The following is a 19,258-nucleotide window of genomic DNA, read 5'->3' as shown; positions in this document are numbered from 1 at the left end:
AGAAAATCAGGAAGCTGAGACAATTGAGATCTGAGATCTAAAAAAAGATAATCGTCTAATTGGATCCCCATATTTCTTGTGGACTCCACACCACACCAGAGTGACTGGTGAACTTAGTTTGAAACCAGTGTGACAGGTGAACTTTGGGAAGATGCCCTCTGGTTCAGGGCTCATATCCTGGGGTCCATGCCCAATTAGAAATCCCAAGTTCAGAAGCAGAAGGATTAAAAGTAACTGATGGGGTCGGTGAGAGTGGGAGGTTCTATAGCTGGTGTGAGAGGCGAGGAAGAAAGGTACATAACTAGGGGCACTGATGAGTGATAGAGTTCTGCTTTGGGAGAACCCTGGCATCCAGGCAGCTCTCAGGTGTGGGGAAGAGTAGATAGGTCTGAGACTACCCGTGTTCACTCAGCGATTCTCAGGTAAGTTTTCCTGGAAGGTTCTTAATGTGGGACCACCACCATGCTTGCACCGGAGTGGGACTAATCCTCACACTCTAATATACACAGAGCTATCCCAGGGTCAGTCTCTTCTCCAAAATGTTCACTCCTTCCCCGTGGATAGGAAATGCTAACAGGGAGGTGGTCAGAAAATTCATATTTCGAGCACTACTCTCTTGCCCTATGTCTAATAACAAGAGCTCGGTGTAATGAGCTGCTAAGCACAGCCTGTCAAGGAACATTCGAAGTGGAATGGAGCTTTAATTCATGAAGTTTAATCAATTTACCATCACTTTTCATGTATCAGTGTGTGGCGCTTCCATCGTTTCGAAAGGGGATGCTTTGTTTTTCCAAATTAGCAGGGTGGAGGCACTGCTTATTTCATGTTACAAATATCTTTACTGAAAGGAGGTCTAGTGTGCATTAACCATGCCTAGAAATAAACTTATATTGTCTAGACCAGCGGATCTTAACCTGTGGTCCAGTGACCCTTATAGGTTCACGACGCCTACTCAGGTGATCCGCGACTGCTTAAAAACTTAAATAATATTAACAAATGAATAAAGTGTCCATAAATAAAGAAGCAGCAATTAAATTTTTTTAAACATTCTGTGAATGTGAAGGAATTTTAAATGGGAGGCTAAAAATTAGGCTGGTATCCTCACATTGATTTGTGAGAGCAATGCAAGTGCAGCAAAAAATATAATATGGACAATGGGTGGCCTCAGTTGAATTTAGAAAAGCACAAAACTTCCCATTAAAATTGTGATTTTTTAATATTTGTGAATAAAATAAAACATTTAATCATTTGTGTATTTGATAAATGCGGATGTCTGTATTTTTGTGTATTGTTTTGCAGTTCAAATCATTGACATTTTGTAGACCAGGAACAACTGCTGCTAGTAATGACTCAGAAGGGGTCCCTGGATTCCAATAATGATTCAGTGGGAGGCCATTGATTCTAGTAATAAATAAGTGATGGTCCACAGAAGTCAAAAGGTTAGGAACCATTGATCTAGACACTATTCTGGGATGGGCAGAAGCGAGCTCCTAGTCAGATGTATCAGCCTAAGCTTATGGGGGTAATGCCGCAGAATCTTAGGCACCTAAGAAGATAAATAATAATAATATTCAATTCTGCCAACTCACGCTGTGCCACCGTGTGTACACAATATCGGCACCCTTAACACCGTTGCCTAGATGCAGGGAAAAAGAGCTTGTCGTTCAAGGCTTTAAACAGCTGATGTCCATTAAGGGATGTGAAAACACCCCAGGACACCCCACCCCTGTCACAGCAAGTACTTTTTCTCATTTTTTATGGGAGGAACAGTGTGGTGTGATGGAAGGGGCAAAGGTGCTTCAGGTATTTCTCGACACAAGGTCCCGCCCCTCTCCGCACATGGTGAAAGACATAAGGCCAAAGTGTGCATTGAATATTACAAACACAGTATGATGAAAGAAATGTTCAGAAATATGCCGTGATAAAGTAATAAAGTATTACAATTTTTATAGAATACGGACAGTGCAGTGTTATCATGTCTACAAGTTCATAAAATATTTTGAAATGCGTAGCAATAACTGAGTGGTGTGGGTCATGGATACCCATCCCGCCCCTTGTAAGAGGGGTAGGGACACCCTAACTGAAAGCATTTATTTTTCACACAACGGAGTTCACACAATGAGAGACTGGGTTTGGAAATGCAAGATGGCTGCCAGGGCAACAATCCTTTGGTCCTGGCAGCTAAGCAGAATGCCAGCTCAGATTCAAGTGTTGGTACATGAACCAGTCAGCCAACTCAATAGCCATATATGCATAATTGCTTTACCCACTGCTTCATAGGAAAATTCGAATGACAAAAGTACATTTTGGGAATTCTATATAACTTCTCCTTTTAATAATTCTGCATAAAACTTTACAGGGTTCAACTAAGGTGGACAAATCATGTTTTGGAAAGTTTTGTGTAGATTCGTCAAGTGAGGCCAGATTTATAGGCAATTCACAAACATTGCTCCTATGGGATTATGGACTGCAACACAGTTACCAAGTCTGAAGAGTATCTCTGTAATCCATATCTGTATCTCTAGCTTGATCTATTTCAAATGGTTAGATGTTTTTCCCATCAAACAAAAGTGGACAATTATCCTGTACAACAATTCACATATTTTTTCTAAAGGATACCCTGTAGCTAATAGTTGGAATTTACCTCTGGTTTGCCTTTTTAATAGTACAGTATTTTCTTTAGTCTGACTTCCATCATTACCATTCATCAGCATTCAAGTCCCCAGAACAAATAAAACACTGCAAAGTTCTAGTACATTAGCACAGTTTCTTAGTCTATAAGTCCAATCACAATAGCTGCCAAAACATCTCGTTGCTGCACACACCATTTACTGAGTAAGTTTAACACACAAAAAAACTAAATTATTTCTATTTTATTCCTCTATCAAACAACTAATCTACTTTTCTACACATTGTCTAATAAAAAATAATTTAACATGCCATATTAAACCATTTAATATTAAATAAGTATGACACAAATGGCATAAACTACAATTTACAATGCATATTAATCCTTGCAACCAATCTTTTATAGTCTGTGTATACACATATGAATATATATGTAGATATATGCATAGATGTAGGTATATTTAGTTTGAAAAGATGAAAGTAAAATAGTGAACTAGAATAAAATGTATTTACTTTATAAAGTATGTGGATGCACTGAATCACTGTATGGCTGCTTTCTTTCATTTGAATACTCCTTCACTAAACACAGATAGATTTCCTCAGATGGAGAATTCCCACAGACGATTATACTGTTCATAGCTACCTCATTCCCTGTCGACTCGGCATCGCCCTCCCCTCTGGTAAGCGCATCAGTGCTTCACGAGATCTGGGCGGGAGCATGTTGGATGTGGTCAAGAAAAGTGGAAGAAAGGAAGATGAAAACAAGGAAAGTTGACAGAACGTGTGTGTCTACACAGTATCACATCAGGTTTTCAATACCTTTCTGTTTGCAGAAAAATCATATTTAATATCTTTTCAATTCAGAAGATAATGAAATATGTTTTTCCTGCATTAGATAAATGAGGTCACAAAGGCAGTTCTTTCTACTTGTGCTTCAAAATTCTGATAAACAACTCCAAAATGTTGTTTCTCATCACTTTGCTAGTACAAGTTTGAATGAGGAATATCTTTGTTTTGTGTAGAGCAGTTCCTCAACACATTCTTTCTTACACTCTCTTCTAATTGCACACTATCAGAAAATAGAATTTACTCTACCCCCACAAGACTTTCAATGTGGCTTTTTGAGGTGTTTTTAACACCTGCTCAGCTCCCTTGCATTTGCCATTCCCCCATCTCTTCTCTTTGCAATTACGGTTGGTTGCTCTACAGCACTTAGTCAAATGACTTTCCAAGTCTTTCTTGTTGGCTCACTCTACAGATTCCATTCTTCATTACTGTCTTCCTTTGCTGATTCATAAAAAGACTCAAGATGTCAAGAAACACACAGAAGATCAGATGAGGCTGCACTACCCTGCTCCATACACAGTGCCCTTTAGAGAGGTATTCTCTTAGCATCCAAAGACACTGGGGAGTCTACCGGAACAGGTCATCTTTGATCTCAATCAGAACTATTTAGCTACATCTCCATTTTCTTCTTTCTAATCACTTAATACTGAAACCCCCATGGCAAATTAACACCAGTTAGAAACCCATGACGTTTGTAGGTGTTGTGGGTTTTAGAAATGAGAGTTGAAGAAGGAAAGGGAGAAAAAGAGACCAGGGAAAATATAAACAAACGATGGGAAGCCATAAAGGATGAAGTTCAACAAATTGATATAAAACTGAAATCTCTCAATGAACAACCCCTGCTGGCATCTCATCGGCAAGTCTATATGTTGTCATATTAGAAATAGAAAAAATCACAATAACGGAAAGAGAAGTTGTTTTTTGGCTTCCATGTGTCAAGGAGGTTTTGGATTACTTCACATGATGCTTTTGCGGAAAGCAATAAATCAAAGAGCATGTTTCTCTGTGTACCTCTCGGCTGAATTGTGATCCTCTGCCTTGAAGCTATAAAACAACGTCTCCTTGTGGTAGAGCTGGAAAACTGTCCCTGGGTCCATCTTTCCTTCTCCCTTCTCAGATAAAACTATGAAACCCAGCAGAGGCAAGCTCTCCAGGGCTACTTTATCCTACAAGCACAGAAAAGAAAAGGGGTTTAGATGAAAAATGTTACTTTAGAAAATAAAATAAAATGACACATTCTAATGCTCACATTTCTTCTTGGGTGGGTTCCTACCCTCTGGTTTTAGGGTTGCTTAGTGTAGGTATGGATAGCACTGTTGTATCAAAGTTAAATGTTCCTTATTTCAGAACTGTAGTGTCAAGGCCTTTCTTCTTGACAATCTATCAGTATCTGTGCCTAACTTCCGGCATTTCCAGGAAGTGCATGGAACATTCACATGAAAGTTGCATGGAGAATATTCTTCCGTTCTTCGTTATCATAAATGCATAATCATGTTTGTAGAACTTGCTATCTTACCACATGGGTGGAAAAGAAATCCATTTTTGGCCAGAGTTAAATTACCCTATGTCTTTAATGAGAATGACTGACTGTCCTGTCCCAAATTCTGACACTTTATTTGCATGCATTATAGACATGTGTGGTCTTTTTTTTTAGTTCCACTAGGTTTTAGTGTGGAATATTTGCACCAAGCTACATTCACCACTACACACGCAATAGCATCTCAGTGCGGAACTATTGTCTCATTCCAAGATAATTTTGTTGGAACTATGTATAACCTCTTTTGACCATCAAATTTTACAGTGGCTTATGCTAGTGAGTTTGTACAAAGAAAGCAGCTCAGGAGGAGTACAGTAAATTGGCATTACTTCTAATCTTGATTTCAGCACAAACACCTATTTATACCCAAATTATTATTACCGGAGCACCTGTAACAAGGCCCTTAGAGATGTTTTTATCTTATATTCTGAGTCTACAAAATAGTAACTCATAATGCATGTGACAAGTCCAGAGTAGGTATGTTACATATATTTGCTCATTGTACAACGTCTCTGAACAGCGGTGATGAGAACCTTTCATTTGACAATATACACCAGTGGTGGGCAGCAGAAGTGAGTGAATTAACAACAACCCCTATGCTGAGTTGGAAACCACGCCTATGGTACTGGGAACCCTACTTTGGGAGAGCAGATGATTCAAATTTGCCCTCTCACCTCTTGTTGGAGGTTACTGTTTCTGTCCTTGTTACTTCCACTTGCAAGTACCGCTTTGTAGGACTCAATTTCTTTAGATCTATTGTAAGCATTGGTTCTGTTACCTAATTTTAAAATCGGAGAGAGTGGCTCTCGAACCCGTGATTAAATTCCACCAGTAACAGACCATTATTATCTTTCAATTTATGCCATTTGGGTGTGAACAGGTCTGTAGAACTTATCTCTCTCTTCAACAGGGCATTACACTTCCATTCCATATCTGCAGCCGGTGAGCAGTTGTGAACAACTAACCCCATCTCCTGCCATTGGAGACCAATACTCGCCTCACAGATGCCACACAATACAACTCAGAGTGAAACATATTGGAAACTATTCTTTTGCGTCTGAGAATCTCTGTGGGAAAGCGTTGGCCTGTAGAAATAGCATCCTTACTACAGGCTTCACACTTTTTTTGTTTTCTGAACACTCCAGGTGGACAAGAACAGGTTGTCAGTAATCACTTTCTTATCCCCTTCTAGTGATTGTTCTTTGGCTCCTGACTGTTTCAGTAGGGTAAAAGCAAAACTGTACAACTTCAGTTAGTTAAAAATATGTAAAAAATAATTGAATGTTAAAAAAATCTAAAACTAAAACATATTATTTCATTATCAAATATTCTAGCAAACTTTTTTCAATGTATAAATTAACTGAACAGTACGTTTTTTTAAATTCCATAGACCACTTTGTGTAATTATTAATACATATTTTAATTGAAATATTTGAATTGATTAAAGATTTAGTTCAACATTAAGCTAATATGCTGTAGCACTTTTTTTGCTCTACATTTAAAATTACATTTATAAACTAATTTGACATTATTGTTGAACATGCAAATAATTTTACTAATTTATTTTAGTTAAATAAATGTTCTTACTTTTCTCCATACTTTACCTTAGGGAGACTCTACAGTCAAGGCAGAGAGCTCCCAGTGGTACGGCAAATGGAAAATTATTAAAGTTCCTCAAACATTATAATAAGTTTGTAATTATATTGTATGTTAAATGTTAATGTAAATGAATTTTGTATATTTCTTTTCAATGTAGAACAAAATTAAAAATGCCACAGCACTATTAACTTAATTTGAATAGCTTCACATTCAGATTTTGTGAATAGACAAAAGTAGAAAAGTTAGTCTAAAGGTCAAGAGTAAACCTACACTTGTAAATTACTCACAAGTGTAAGTTAGCTTTGTGAATAACCCTGTATATATATGTTTGATATTTTGAATGTGATATAAAATTTGCTTAATATGTTTGTAGTGGCTAATGCATAAGTTCACATCTGCATTATGTTTGACTTGGCCCTTTCCTCAGGGTAATCCCCCAAACATTTTTCCTTCAACCTCCTGTTTTCAGAACCCATTGATGTTGGAATTTAAAACTCTGAGCACTTGGCTACTGCTAATCAGTGCTAAAGTGATTGTGCTTGCGCAGTCAAACATGGTAAAATTGGCTTACATCCAACTGACTTATTTAATATACTTGTTAGTCCCTGGTAAAGTGGTAATAATGGTATCCAGGGCCTGTAAATTAAATGCTTCTAACGGGCCTGCAGCACTTCTTGTTCGACCAACCTAAGTAGCCCTTTAAACATGTTCCAGGCCTGCCATTGCACCCTGTGTGTGCAGTTTAAACTGCCATTTCGAACTGGCAAGATAAACCTAGTGCCAGGCTCAAAACTCTATTTTTACTACAGATAAGTCACCCCTAGGGTAGGTTCTACAGAGCCCACAGGGCAAGGTGCAGTGTATTTAAAATGTTGGACATGTACTTTTAGGTCTTACACCTCCTGTTAGTGAAAAACTCCTAAATTCGTTTTCCACTACTGTGATTCCTACCTCTCCCATAGGATAACAATGTGTTCCCTTATCACATTTAATAAGTAGTAACTTTCAATTGGGAGCAGATATGAGTGTCGAGTTTCGTGTCTAAAGAAATGTTATTTAAAACTTTCTTTAATGGTACAGTTGGATGTTGGGTCACAATTCTGATCATGCCACTTTTAGAAAGTTTGCATTTTCTTGCCCTGTTTGGTGCTGGCATCCTGTATCCTGGGTCACATGACTAGGTGTAGCTGGGAGTTGGTCTTTGTGTACTGCACCCAGACAGTAAGACATAGGGGAATAGGTGTTGGCTGGGTGAGCCATCTCTGACTTGATGAGGGGCGGAGTGCCACCTACCACACTTGCACATCGCAAAGACTCTGCCTGAGCACTCTCACAAAGGGTTTGACACTAGTCTTTTGTGACCCCAAACAAGTTGGGGCCAGGGCAGGGAGGCAGAAAATTCCAAGCACCTCTGGTGGTTGAAATCTTTAGAAACTTCTCCTACTTTAAAATGACCACCAGGTATAAATATTGGACCATCAGACCCAACTTTTTAGAACACCTCTGGAAGAATCAAAAGGACTGCTGTGCTGCTCTGCAAGAAGGTCTGCTACTCTGTTGCCCTTCTGCCTAAGTGAGAAGGGCTGGGCCTGCATCTTGAACCAAGGACCATCAGGGTATTCCAAGGGCTAGTTGGTTGGCTTCCTGATTAGAGCCTCAGGGACAAAAAAGGCTCCAACCACCTTGAACTCAGCACCTGAACCCAGCCTATGGTACGTCTTGCCCCCAAGTTGTGCAACCCCAGTCTTGGACCCTTGAAAGTGGGCCTGAAGGTGTTCTGCCGGACCAATCTGTGGTCCAAGCAGAAACAACGCAGCACAATGCAGACCCTCACATTGGAACTGCTGCAGCATGACGTATCACTGATGTAGGACCCCGCAGCTCCTCAGAACTGCTGCTGCACAATGCATCCTCGACACTAGACCTCGCATTTCAGCCTCGCAGTTCCTCAGAACTGCCACTGCGCAACACATCCTCACCGCAGGACCTCGCAGGCACCTCTGTGTGATGCATCCTTATGTGGGGCATCACAATGCTCGGCAACTCAGATTTTAGATGCTTCGTTTTGCAGGCATAACATGGTCCCTGTACCTGGCCCATCCTCCATCATGGTTGGCCTGAACAAGGGAGTAGCCAAAAAGTTAAAATACCCCCCCCACTTTGAACTAAAGTTCTGATGGCACCAAGCAAGCAAAGCAAGTGAGCTCAACCTGCACTAAAATAGCTCCCTTGCATCTTCTATCCAAGCTAATACCCATTCATCCTTTCACTCTTCCATCTATCTACTGATATCCATTATTTCATCTTTACATCTGTCATCCATTTATTCCTTCATCAATCATTTATTCTTTTCCCTTCCATCCATCCAGTCTGTCATCTATTTAGCCATACACTCTGCCATTTACTGATCCACTCTGCCACCCATCCACTCTGCCATCATCCACCCACACTTCCATTCACCCATCCAACATTCACTCTGTAACCCATCCATCCATCCACTCTGCCAACCATCCGCCCACTCTGCCAGCCATTCATCCACTCTGCCATCCATTTACTGACCCATCCACTCTGACATCCATTCACTCATTCTTTCACTCATTTATCCATCCATCCCATTACTTTGCCATCCTTTCACCTGTCCATCCATCTATCCATCCCTTTACTCTGCCATCATTTCACCAGTTCATCTAGCCATCCATCTCTTTACTCTGCCATCCTTTCAGCCGTCCATCCACCTATCCATTCACTCACTCATCCACATCCCTTTACTCTGCAGTCCTTTCACCTGTGCATCCAGCTAGCCATCCATCCATTACTCTGTCATCCTTTCACCTGTTAATCCACCTATGCATTTATTCATCCTTTCACCTGCTCATCCATCTACCTACTTGTGCACGCACTCTCTCATTCTTCCACCCACCCACTCATCCATCCTTCTTTTCACTTTTCCTTCTTTCCCTTTTCTACTTCCCAATCCTTCATTTTTCCTTGCTTCTGTTTGCTCTACAATTGACACGTTATTCCTTTATAACGCAGCCAGAAGAGGCCCATAAAAACCCCCACCCTGTGGTAGCTGCTAAAGTGGGGGTTCATGACACCCATGGACCTAAACTTGTGATTTTCTCCAGGTCTAGCCCAACCAGTTACCATAATGGGCGCTTTGTTTTCTAAGCATTGTTTTCACTGAAATCTTTAAAACTGCATATCTCTGGTTACACTAATTGGATTTTTGTCATTTTGGTCACAAATAATTTATTAAGTTTTACTCTATTTTTCTAAATTGATGTGGGATTTTTCTTGTGTTGGGTTTTCACTTTATAACTATTTGAAGTGCTGAATAAATTCTTTGCACATTGCCTCTAGGTTAAGCCTGACAGCTTTAGTGCGAAGCTACTAGAGGGTTAAGCACGGGTTAATTTGGGGTATGCTTGTGTTTCAACATGACAAGAATTGTGGCTGCTGCTTGAGTAGGGTTTCGCCCCCCCCCCCCCAACTAGTAACCCAATTTCCCACACATTCACTCTCAATCATCTTGCACTTTTCGTACTTTGAATTAAATTGACAGCGAACTTCTTCCAAACACTAAGATACAGGGCCGAAATTAGGGCTGGGCACAGTTTGGCAACTTTGCTTCAGCAAACACTAGACGTGTTTTTTTTAAATTGTTTTCTCAATTTGCAAACGTCATCAGTTTAATAAAATACTTGGCAACTTGACATGCAAAAGAATGTTTGCCAAGGTGGCAAACCACAACTTCCAGGCGTGCAAAGGCTGTGAACATCGCACACATTAATCGGTGGAAACTGATGTATTCAGCTACTACTTAAAATCCACTGGTTACTGGGTTAATTTAGTTTGACAACCACGCTGGGACAAGTTGAGCTGGTTAAACATCGGTGCACTTTCGCCGGTGGACTGTGATCAAAAGTAATAGTTACACCCTGAAAGTAAACACCTCTGAAGCTGCATGTAGCTTCTTGTGCATGCCTTCTGCCTTTCTGTTTCTTGAATTGCATGTGCTGATTAACGTAAAGACAAAGTGACCAATACTGTGAGCAGCGCCCCCTTTCTGTTGCATCTAGGCACGCGCCATATAAGTTATTTACATGCTTTCTAGGGTTGTTTTAACTCTGAACTTGCACACCTAGGAAACTGTTACTTCAAGGTTAGTTTCAAAGTTTATGTCGCTTTTTTGGTGCGAGTATTTTGTTGTTATTCGGCACTAGGTGGCGCTAAATGATTAAAGTTTTGAAGGGGACATTCAACTGACACCCCTACTCCCCCTCCCAAACTCTGTCAATAGATACAATGGCCCTGATTCACAAAGTCTGTTAGGTTCGTTCAACTTAGGTTAGAATAGTAGTTACAAAGCACAATGTCTGAAAATGCTTTTTCGTCTTGGCGCTGATGGGTGTTGGGTTGTGTTTGTTTGTTATTTCAGTTAGTGGTTTGCCACTGTGTCGGTCTTCATGCCTTGCTGCTGCCACACCCACATGTCCATGAGATATTGTCTATGTCTCCAGGTCCCAGTTCATCTTAATGTCTGCCTATCTCAGTGCGTGTGGTCCTGTCTCTCCTGTCAGTTTCACTGCCCCAGTGTCAACCTGTCCTTGCTCCAAGGTCTATGTCTCCCTTTTCCATTATCTGTGTCCATGTTTCACTGCCCTAAAGCTTGTGCCACCATGTCCTAGTGATGGTGATTCTCCATCCTGTTTTTTAGGTCGAGCCTGGGCAGCACATGCGCTGCTCTGCGAGGCATGCTGTATTCAGGTATGGATTGAAGCTCTGCCCACTCTCCACCCATATTTTTCATTGGCTTGTGGCACTGTCCTATGTAAACTGTGGCTTTTCATTGGTCAATAGGCTTAGTAGTCCCTCCTTAGTACTGCCTTGTCTCATTTTGTAAGCTCCCATGAGGACACTCCCTGTTACATGTGTTGCTACTCTGTATCCTTTTATTACAGCTCCGAGCACTATTTTGTTAAAGAGTTTTCACCTGCCAACTGTTGCAGGCAGGACACGCTCTCCCGCAATATTTTGTTTTTCATAGCACGTCAGTCCATTCTGATACAGTGGCATCAGCGCCTTTGGTTTATTTGCGTCACCGAACACAGCCGGCTGTTTTTTTTTCTTTCTATTTCCACACTTTTTTATTGTTTACAATTGCCCCATTCCACGCTTTCACTTTAATGGCAGCTGCACCCCTTTCTTTAGACGAGCCGCGTCTAAAGAAAGGGGCGTGGCTGGCATTAAAGTGAAAGCACAGTATGGGGCACTTTTACATAAAAAAGCATTTGCAATGCAATAGGTCTCGCATTTGCGAGAGTTTAAGCTATTGGCACTGTAAATGACAATGCCTTTTATTTATCTGTTTTGAAAACAACACATAAAAAAGGCATTGCCATTTACAATGCCAATAGCTCAAACAATTGTAAATGTGAGACCTATTGCATTGCAAATGCTTGTTTGCTTGTGTCTCCTGTGCATTGTCTGCATTCCCCTACTCAATGTCCCAGTGGCCATGTGTCACAGGTCCAGTGTCTGTGACTCCCTATCTTTCATAATGCCCATGTTTTTAGTGTTTGGGTCTCTGCGTTCCCTTGTACTAGAGTAGTTCTCTGTGCCTTCCTGCCCCAATGTTTGTATCCATGGATTCCTTTCCCAGTCAGATACAGTGTGTGTGATGTCATTATTCACACATTTAAGGTACAGTGGGGATATGTATCATGTCATACAACAATCAATGGTCATTTGAGAGACTGAAACATTTCTTTAGTTATAGTTAAGGCTTAGACACTGGGCTCATGGAACACAACCGTTTTTTGGACCTTATAGCTTTAGTCACCAATGACCAAATTTCCAAACCCCTTCAAACTTTCCCAAAAAGTACATTTATGTACCGACATCTAAAGCATTGTGGCTAGACCCTCATTGCCCAAGAACCTAGAATACTGAAGACTTTGAGAGCTCTCCTTGAAAGCTGAGCCCAACCACCCCTTGATCTTTAGGAAGCTCCATAAAACATAGATGCTCAGAAAATCCTTGGCCGGAACTTGAACATTACTGGACTAAGGCCAGCTGATGGTGAATGTGTCGTCACAAGCTTCATTAACAGCTCAGCCACCCCGTCTTGCCCCCTCGCACAGGAAGCCAGGCAGAAGGATGATGACATATAGCAAAGGTAAGTGGAAGGTCACAAAAAAAATACAAGATGGATAACCACAAGGAGGCTCCAATGGAAGTAATTGGTAGATGGTACGTGCCTCTCCAGCCAATGAGTAGCGTGCAGCAGCTGAACAAGGCTGGACCAAGGAGGACACGCCTCTCTCCTGCACTGGGCCCTACATGCCCTTGCTTTGTTAGATTAGCTCTGTCCCAGTGCTTAATTTGTAAAAGAAAAACCAGAAATGCCAGGGCTCTTCTCAAGACCCCACTGCAGCTCGAGAAGCTATAGAGAACAGCAAAACCTCGGAAGACCGTACCACCTACAAGAATGCCATAACGGAATACCACCAACTCATCAGATCCACTAAAAGGACCTTCATCCGAAACAAAATCTTTGCCATCGCCAGCATCTCCAAGGACATCTTCAGCATCGTTCAGGAATTCACCAAGCCCCCCAGCGAAGCCATGGACGTCACACCCTCCCAAGACCTCTGCAACAAACTCGGCTCCTACTTCCACCTGAAAATAACATCCCTCTATATCAACCTCAATGAACAGACTCTGGACACCAAACCCATTCCTCCCCGAAGCAATGGCAGCCAGCCTACCATCTCCTCCAGGACCCTAGTCACCACCAAAGACACCGCATCAATCATGAAAGGCCTTCACTCAGGAGCCCCCACAGACTCCTGCCCTCCACACATATTCCACAGAGCTGCTGCCGCCATAGCACCTGAGCTACGACTCACCATCAACACCACCTTCAAAGCAGGCACATTCCCCGACGACTGGAAATGCGCAGAAGTCAAGCTCCTCCTCAAGAAGCCCTCAGAAGATCTGATGTACCTCAAGAACTACCGACCCATCTCTCTCCTTCCTTTCACGACCAAAGTCACCGAGAAGATCGTCAACACCCAACTAACAAACTTTATTGAAGAGAACTCCATCCTCGACCCCTTTCCAATCCGGATTCCACAGCAACCATCGCCCTACTCGCCGCCACAAACGACATCCGCACTCTACTCGACCAAGGCCTCACCGTGGCCCTGATCCTGCTTGACCCCTCCGCAATATCGTTTCCCACCGCACTCTCACCACCAGACTCCATGATGACAGCATACAAGGAGCCGCCCTCGACTGGCTCTGCTCCTTCCTCACCGGTAGAACCCAAAAAATCAGACTCATGCCCTTCCTCTCCGAACCCACAGAGATGAACTGCGGAGTGCACTAGGGATCGTCGCTCAGCCCCACGCTCTTCAACATCTACATGGCCCCCCTCGCCACCATATTCAGACAGCATGGGCTCAGCATTGTATCCTACGCCGATGACACCCAGCTCATCCTCTCCTTCACTAAATACCCCCACACCACCAGACTCCGCTTCCAGGAAGGAATGAATGACGTTGCATCCTGGATAAACAGCAGCTGCCTGAAGCTCAACTCAGAGAAGAGAGAAGTCCGTGTCCTCAGACCCTCCCCTCTGCATGGGACAACACCTGGTGGCCACCGCCCTCGGCAGCCCCCCACGGACCACATCCTGAACCTCATCATCATACTCGACTCCTTCCTCATCATGACCCGACAGACCAACGCCGTCACCTCCACCTGCTTCAACACCCTCCGCATCCTTCGCAAGACCTTCAAATGGATCCCCCCGCCTGAATCCAGAAAAACTGTCACCCACGCACTCATAACCAGCAGACTGGACTATGGAAATGCTATCTACGCCAGAATCAACAAATCCCTGCTGTGCAAAATCTAGACCATACAGAACACCGAAGCCAGACCCGTCCTCGTCATCCCTCAACATGAACACATCACTCAACACCTGTGAGACCTCCACTGGCTCCCCGTCGAGAATAGAGTAACCATCAAGATACTCATCCATGCCTACAAATGCCTCCACAACACCGGACCCCAATATTTTGGTGCAAAGATTATGGACACTGCGGGCAAAAATTGTGCCCTTTGCTGCTTCCTGCTGGTGGCACTGTAAATTGTCTGCCTATTCAGCCCTGCTCATTAGACAGCTCCAAGGCATAATGCACATGCTGCAGAGGTCAGTGTGTAATCTACAGAGGGTCAGTCCTAGCTCTTTTCCCTCCAAAGACGGTTTACTGACTGAATATCTATGGCTTGAGTAATAATGACAGCTGTTATCAGTGAATGTAGAAACAGGAGTGACACTTTGCAGAATGAGTGGTATATCATTGGTTATTATTGAGGTGCAGACATTCCAGTTATGACGCAGCGCTGACCTCAGAGTGTGCGACACGCACCTCGCTTGCCGTGTAGGTGTACAGGACTTTGCCTTTGATGACGAACCAGAGTTTCTTCCAATGCCTCTTGCCCCTTTTACACCTGTGCAGGTAACCTCTGATCGCAGAGCCTTCTCCAGAAGCAGCTGCCTGAAAGGAGAGACGAGACGTGGTTACGATTGATGACACACCCAGAGTGCCCAGACAGCGCATGCGCCATTTCAGAATCTATCTACCTCACGTCATAACAATTCAACCGCTACTCTATATGGTAGACGTGGCTGAGCTGCTAAAGGCTCGAGCCAGGTTTGAGCCAGATGCTTGGCCCTGGTTCAGCTCGAGGCCAAAACGAGTCGAGCATTCAGTTAAGGCCATGTGGCTACAAATGCCCACCATGTAACATGGGAAACCAGGTTTAAATCCCAGGTTCGTAACCTGGCCTCGGCTCTGCATCCTATAATTCTGGCAAATCTACTTGTGTCATATAAATCACATGTAAAGTAGTCTATGTGTGTTGTGAAGCGCTCTCAGGTCCATGGGCAAGGTTCGGGCTATGTGAAACAGCAAAAGAAAACATGTGTAGTCTGCTGTTACCCAGGCACTAATTTCCTCTTGCAATAGTTAAAGACTAAGCCTTAACTTTTGAAAATCAGAGATACTCATCTAATTGCTGAATTGCACAGCGTGAAACTGGAAATTAGGGGATCAATCCTAGCTTCCCTGCATCCCCAAATTGGGTTTAGAATTCATTAAAATTCACGTAATTATTTTTTAATCATTATTATTATTTAATTTTTTAATCCAAAATAGATCGCTAAACTATCTTTTATTTTTAGATATTTTCAGCTTCAAGTTATATTTATTTATATGTGTAACTATTTTAAATAATTTTATTTAAATGAACATTTTTTCCTGGGGGTTTTAATTTAATTCCCTGCCTACATTATTTTCTATTGGAGGGTGTTGCAGTATCAATGGTTAGCCGTGTGTGGTGTTGGATTGCTACCGTTTTTCTTTTAGTAATAACTTACTCTCAGATTTTGTGAATAAGCTTAAAGTAGTAAATTTACTCAAAAGTGTAAATTACTCAAACGTGTAAGTTGTCTTTGTAAATCCGGCCCCTCCAGTTTAAAGGTAAGTAAGAAATAATATTACATGCAAAAGTGTGTTATTGGTTTTTTTATCATGGGAAAGACCTGGGGTAGTGCACATATTTTTCAACAATTCTATGCTTACTTTTCTGTGGTTTTACACTGTATAACATGCTTCATATGCTATGGTACACATAAATACGGTCAGCTGCGGACCGTGCAGGTAAGAGCGGTGGGACGGTGGGGCCGGGTGGGGTGGATTTCGACAGACAACGCAGAGGGAAAATTAAATAAATATTTTCCCTTGTTGTCTGTCGAAATCCCCCTCCACGTGGCCCTCCCGCCCCACCGGTCTTAGCTGCACGGGCCGCGGCTGTATATGGTGACAACCAGCGCACAATTTGCAGTCGACACCGGGAAAACTCTGCAGCAGAGGAACACAGATTCCTGCATGCTGGCAGCATCTCATGACTATGCTGTTGTCAGGGCCTGTCAGACAGATAAAGTCTATTTCTAGGATTGGGCCTGTGAGGACAGCAAAACTGGGGAGGAGAATTGTGAGACTGTGCAGGCTAGCTGAGAGTCCTCCTCAAGCTTTTTATGTGTGGAGACTCCGCAGTCGTAAAGATACTACTTGTAAAATACCTTTGTCAATAGCAAACAAAAGTAAACTTGCAAGAAAGTTTAAGTTTTGCTTTGTGCATCTAGCCCTACGATTTTGACTGCGTGTATTCCTGAACATGGTCACTAAAATGTTTTGTGCTGCTCAATTTGAAGTACATTTGTGTTGTGTGTCCACATTTTTATAGAAGTGGGCACATTTTGCTGCTTTTAGGGCTAACGTGGGTAGGTATAGGTGTAAGTTGCATTTTTTGAAATTTTGCATTAAGTAGTTCTGCAAACTTTTCACCTGTTGGGGACTATTTCATATGGAAAAAGTCTTAATAGACATTTTCTGTTTGAACCAATTTTCTGCGGTATGTTACATGAGATTTTTAAGCGAAGATGCACTGGTGTAATAAAAGTCACTGAAGATACCAGCAAATTGTTTATCTATCTAAATGTGCAATTTTTCAAAATGTAGCAACACTTTTATGAAATCTCACAACATTTCCGAAAGCAATTACACAGTTTTGCGCACCACTAAATATGGCAGCCTCTCATATTGGTGATGCCAAGGTAGCCAAGTTGTGCCACCTCCTAGAATCAGAATGAATGGGACAGTAGCAGCAAGGGCACTCTGCAGAGGGTAACACAGTTTGCCAGTTGTGCCTAAGTGCGGACACAGTATTTAGGGAGAGGGGCTTCAGTCAGCTGCGCTTACCTCCATCAGAGCCGAAGGGATTTTCTTCTGCCTCTTGAACGACGAGGGGTGAATACTGTGGAACATGGAGGAGAAGGCGGTGCCTGCAAACCTGGAGGGCGGCGTTTGGGGGAAGCTCACAACCATCACTGGCATCTCTGCAAAATGACAGCAGAAGAGGGCGAGAAAGGGAAAGTCAATACATTTCTCCTAAATTCTCTTTGTATCACATTTCCCCTAAATTCTCTTTGTATCACATTACTAGAGAGGTTATGCTATGCACTCAATGACCAATATTTTATTATCTGGAGTTTACAGTAGAAACACCAGTTTTTCATGAGCAATGGCGGATTGGGCTGAATGCACAATGCCTGCCACTGCACCCAGTGAACAGTGCAAATCATTTGCTTCAAATGACATGTACTTTGAGAAATGGTTAATATAACAACATCACAAAATAACAAAGGGAGATAAGTGGGAAAATGGAAGCAGATAAGCAGAGGCGTAGCTAGAGCTTGTGGCGCCCGGGGCTATCCCTCAGATTGCCGCCCCTGGAGAGGCGGGGGGGGGGTGCTGGGGAAAAAGGAGGGCGAGCACTTGAAAGAGGTCCGAGAGACACATAGTATTGCCGCTAATAGTTACCTCGATCAAGCAAATCACATGCACATACATGACGCGGTCCAAGGCTACACAGTTGAATAGACCAGTGACTGGCAGTACAAAAGAGAATACACAGACTGCATGATCCATCTGGGGACTCAGAAAAACCGCATGTGCCATCCTTCAGAGAGCTGCGTAAACAATTACCTGGTAATCCCCTCAGCACAATGCAAACATGCACATACATGACACTGTTCAGGGATCCATCATCTACAGCTGACAGTGGAGAAGTGTGGCTCAATGGTTAGAGCGGCAGACCCTGATGCAGAGGTCTGGCCTGGACCAGGGTTCAATTCCCGCCTCGGCGGCTCTTGGGCTCAATTTCCCCGGACCCGATAATTCTCGCCTTGGTGCCTATTCTGATCATGGGTCCCACCCACTCTGCAACTCTGGGCAATAGCTTGCTTAATCTCCACAACGGCCCCCACAGCGCAAATGATGCCTGGCTTTCACCTTGGGGTGCCCAGGAGTGGACATCTCATAGGAAAAACCAGGAAGGGTTCCACAGCGGTATGAGTACAAGCGCCAGGATGCCTCCGGGTAGCTGCGCGCTATACAAATACATCACATTTACATTAAATGACCATACATCATGGTCCCTCCATTAAAGCAGTGGGGACCTGCACAAACGTGATGTGGTCTGGGGACCCAAAACCAATGTAACAGTGTCAAAGCCTGTGATTCTTTGTCTTTCAAAAACAGCAAATTAATTATTCACAGGGAATGACTCACTGTGTGCCCTTAGAACTAAACGCAGCACAAAGGGGTCAGTCAGCTCCACCTTGCCAACACAGACCAGATACAAAGCCCACTCTGGTGGCCCAAAGGCAACAACCAGGTGTCGCGCCCTGTCATTACTTTAAGCACTAGCAACCAACTCCAGGGAATGAAAAAACGTGTGCTCCTGGGACCCAAAAACAGCTTTTAATAGTGCATCTCTCCTTCATAGCAGCCTCAGAACACACATGGTGCACAGCCTGCCCGGGGGCCCAAAGCTAAAAAACAGGGAGGGGCGATGCATTATCATCACAATCCTCAAACACAGCTGTAGGAGCCATGGGAGCATGTTCAACTCTATCCAAGACCCGGGACAAACTGCTCCAGCGCTGCGGCACTCCTTGAATATTCAGAAGAAACCAGAAACATTACATTTTTCTGCGATTTTGTTTTC

The 19,258-nt window shown here is 42.9% G+C and overlaps 1 protein-coding gene across 3 annotated transcripts in view; it reads right to left on the bottom strand.

The window, feature by feature from the left end:
• Nucleotides 1-19,258, bottom strand: part of FGD5 (FYVE, RhoGEF and PH domain containing 5) — a 466,200-nt gene that overhangs the window by 20,064 nt on the left and 426,878 nt on the right. The window contains exons 18-21 of one of the 3 annotated variants that reach the window (XM_085624450.1): nt 17,449-17,585; nt 15,055-15,183; nt 4,486-4,640; nt 3,272-3,334 (exon numbers count right to left, since the gene is read on the bottom strand). In XM_085624450.1, coding sequence (XP_085480576.1) covers nt 3,272-3,334; nt 4,486-4,640; nt 15,055-15,183; nt 17,449-17,585 — 484 coding nt within the window. Of the gene's footprint in view, nt 1-3,271; nt 3,335-4,485; nt 4,641-15,033; nt 15,184-17,448; nt 17,586-19,258 lie in introns of all 3 variants that reach the window. The other 2 variants (XM_085624451.1, XM_085624452.1) reach the window with 2 other exon arrangements.

The sequence above is a fragment of the Triturus cristatus genome, chromosome 9 (genome assembly GCF_964204655.1).
Source record: "Triturus cristatus chromosome 9, aTriCri1.1, whole genome shotgun sequence".
Taxonomy (NCBI): Eukaryota; Metazoa; Chordata; class Amphibia; order Caudata; family Salamandridae; genus Triturus; species Triturus cristatus.
Note: the sequence above shows the minus strand (reverse complement) of the source record. Positions and strands in the feature narration are given on the sequence as shown.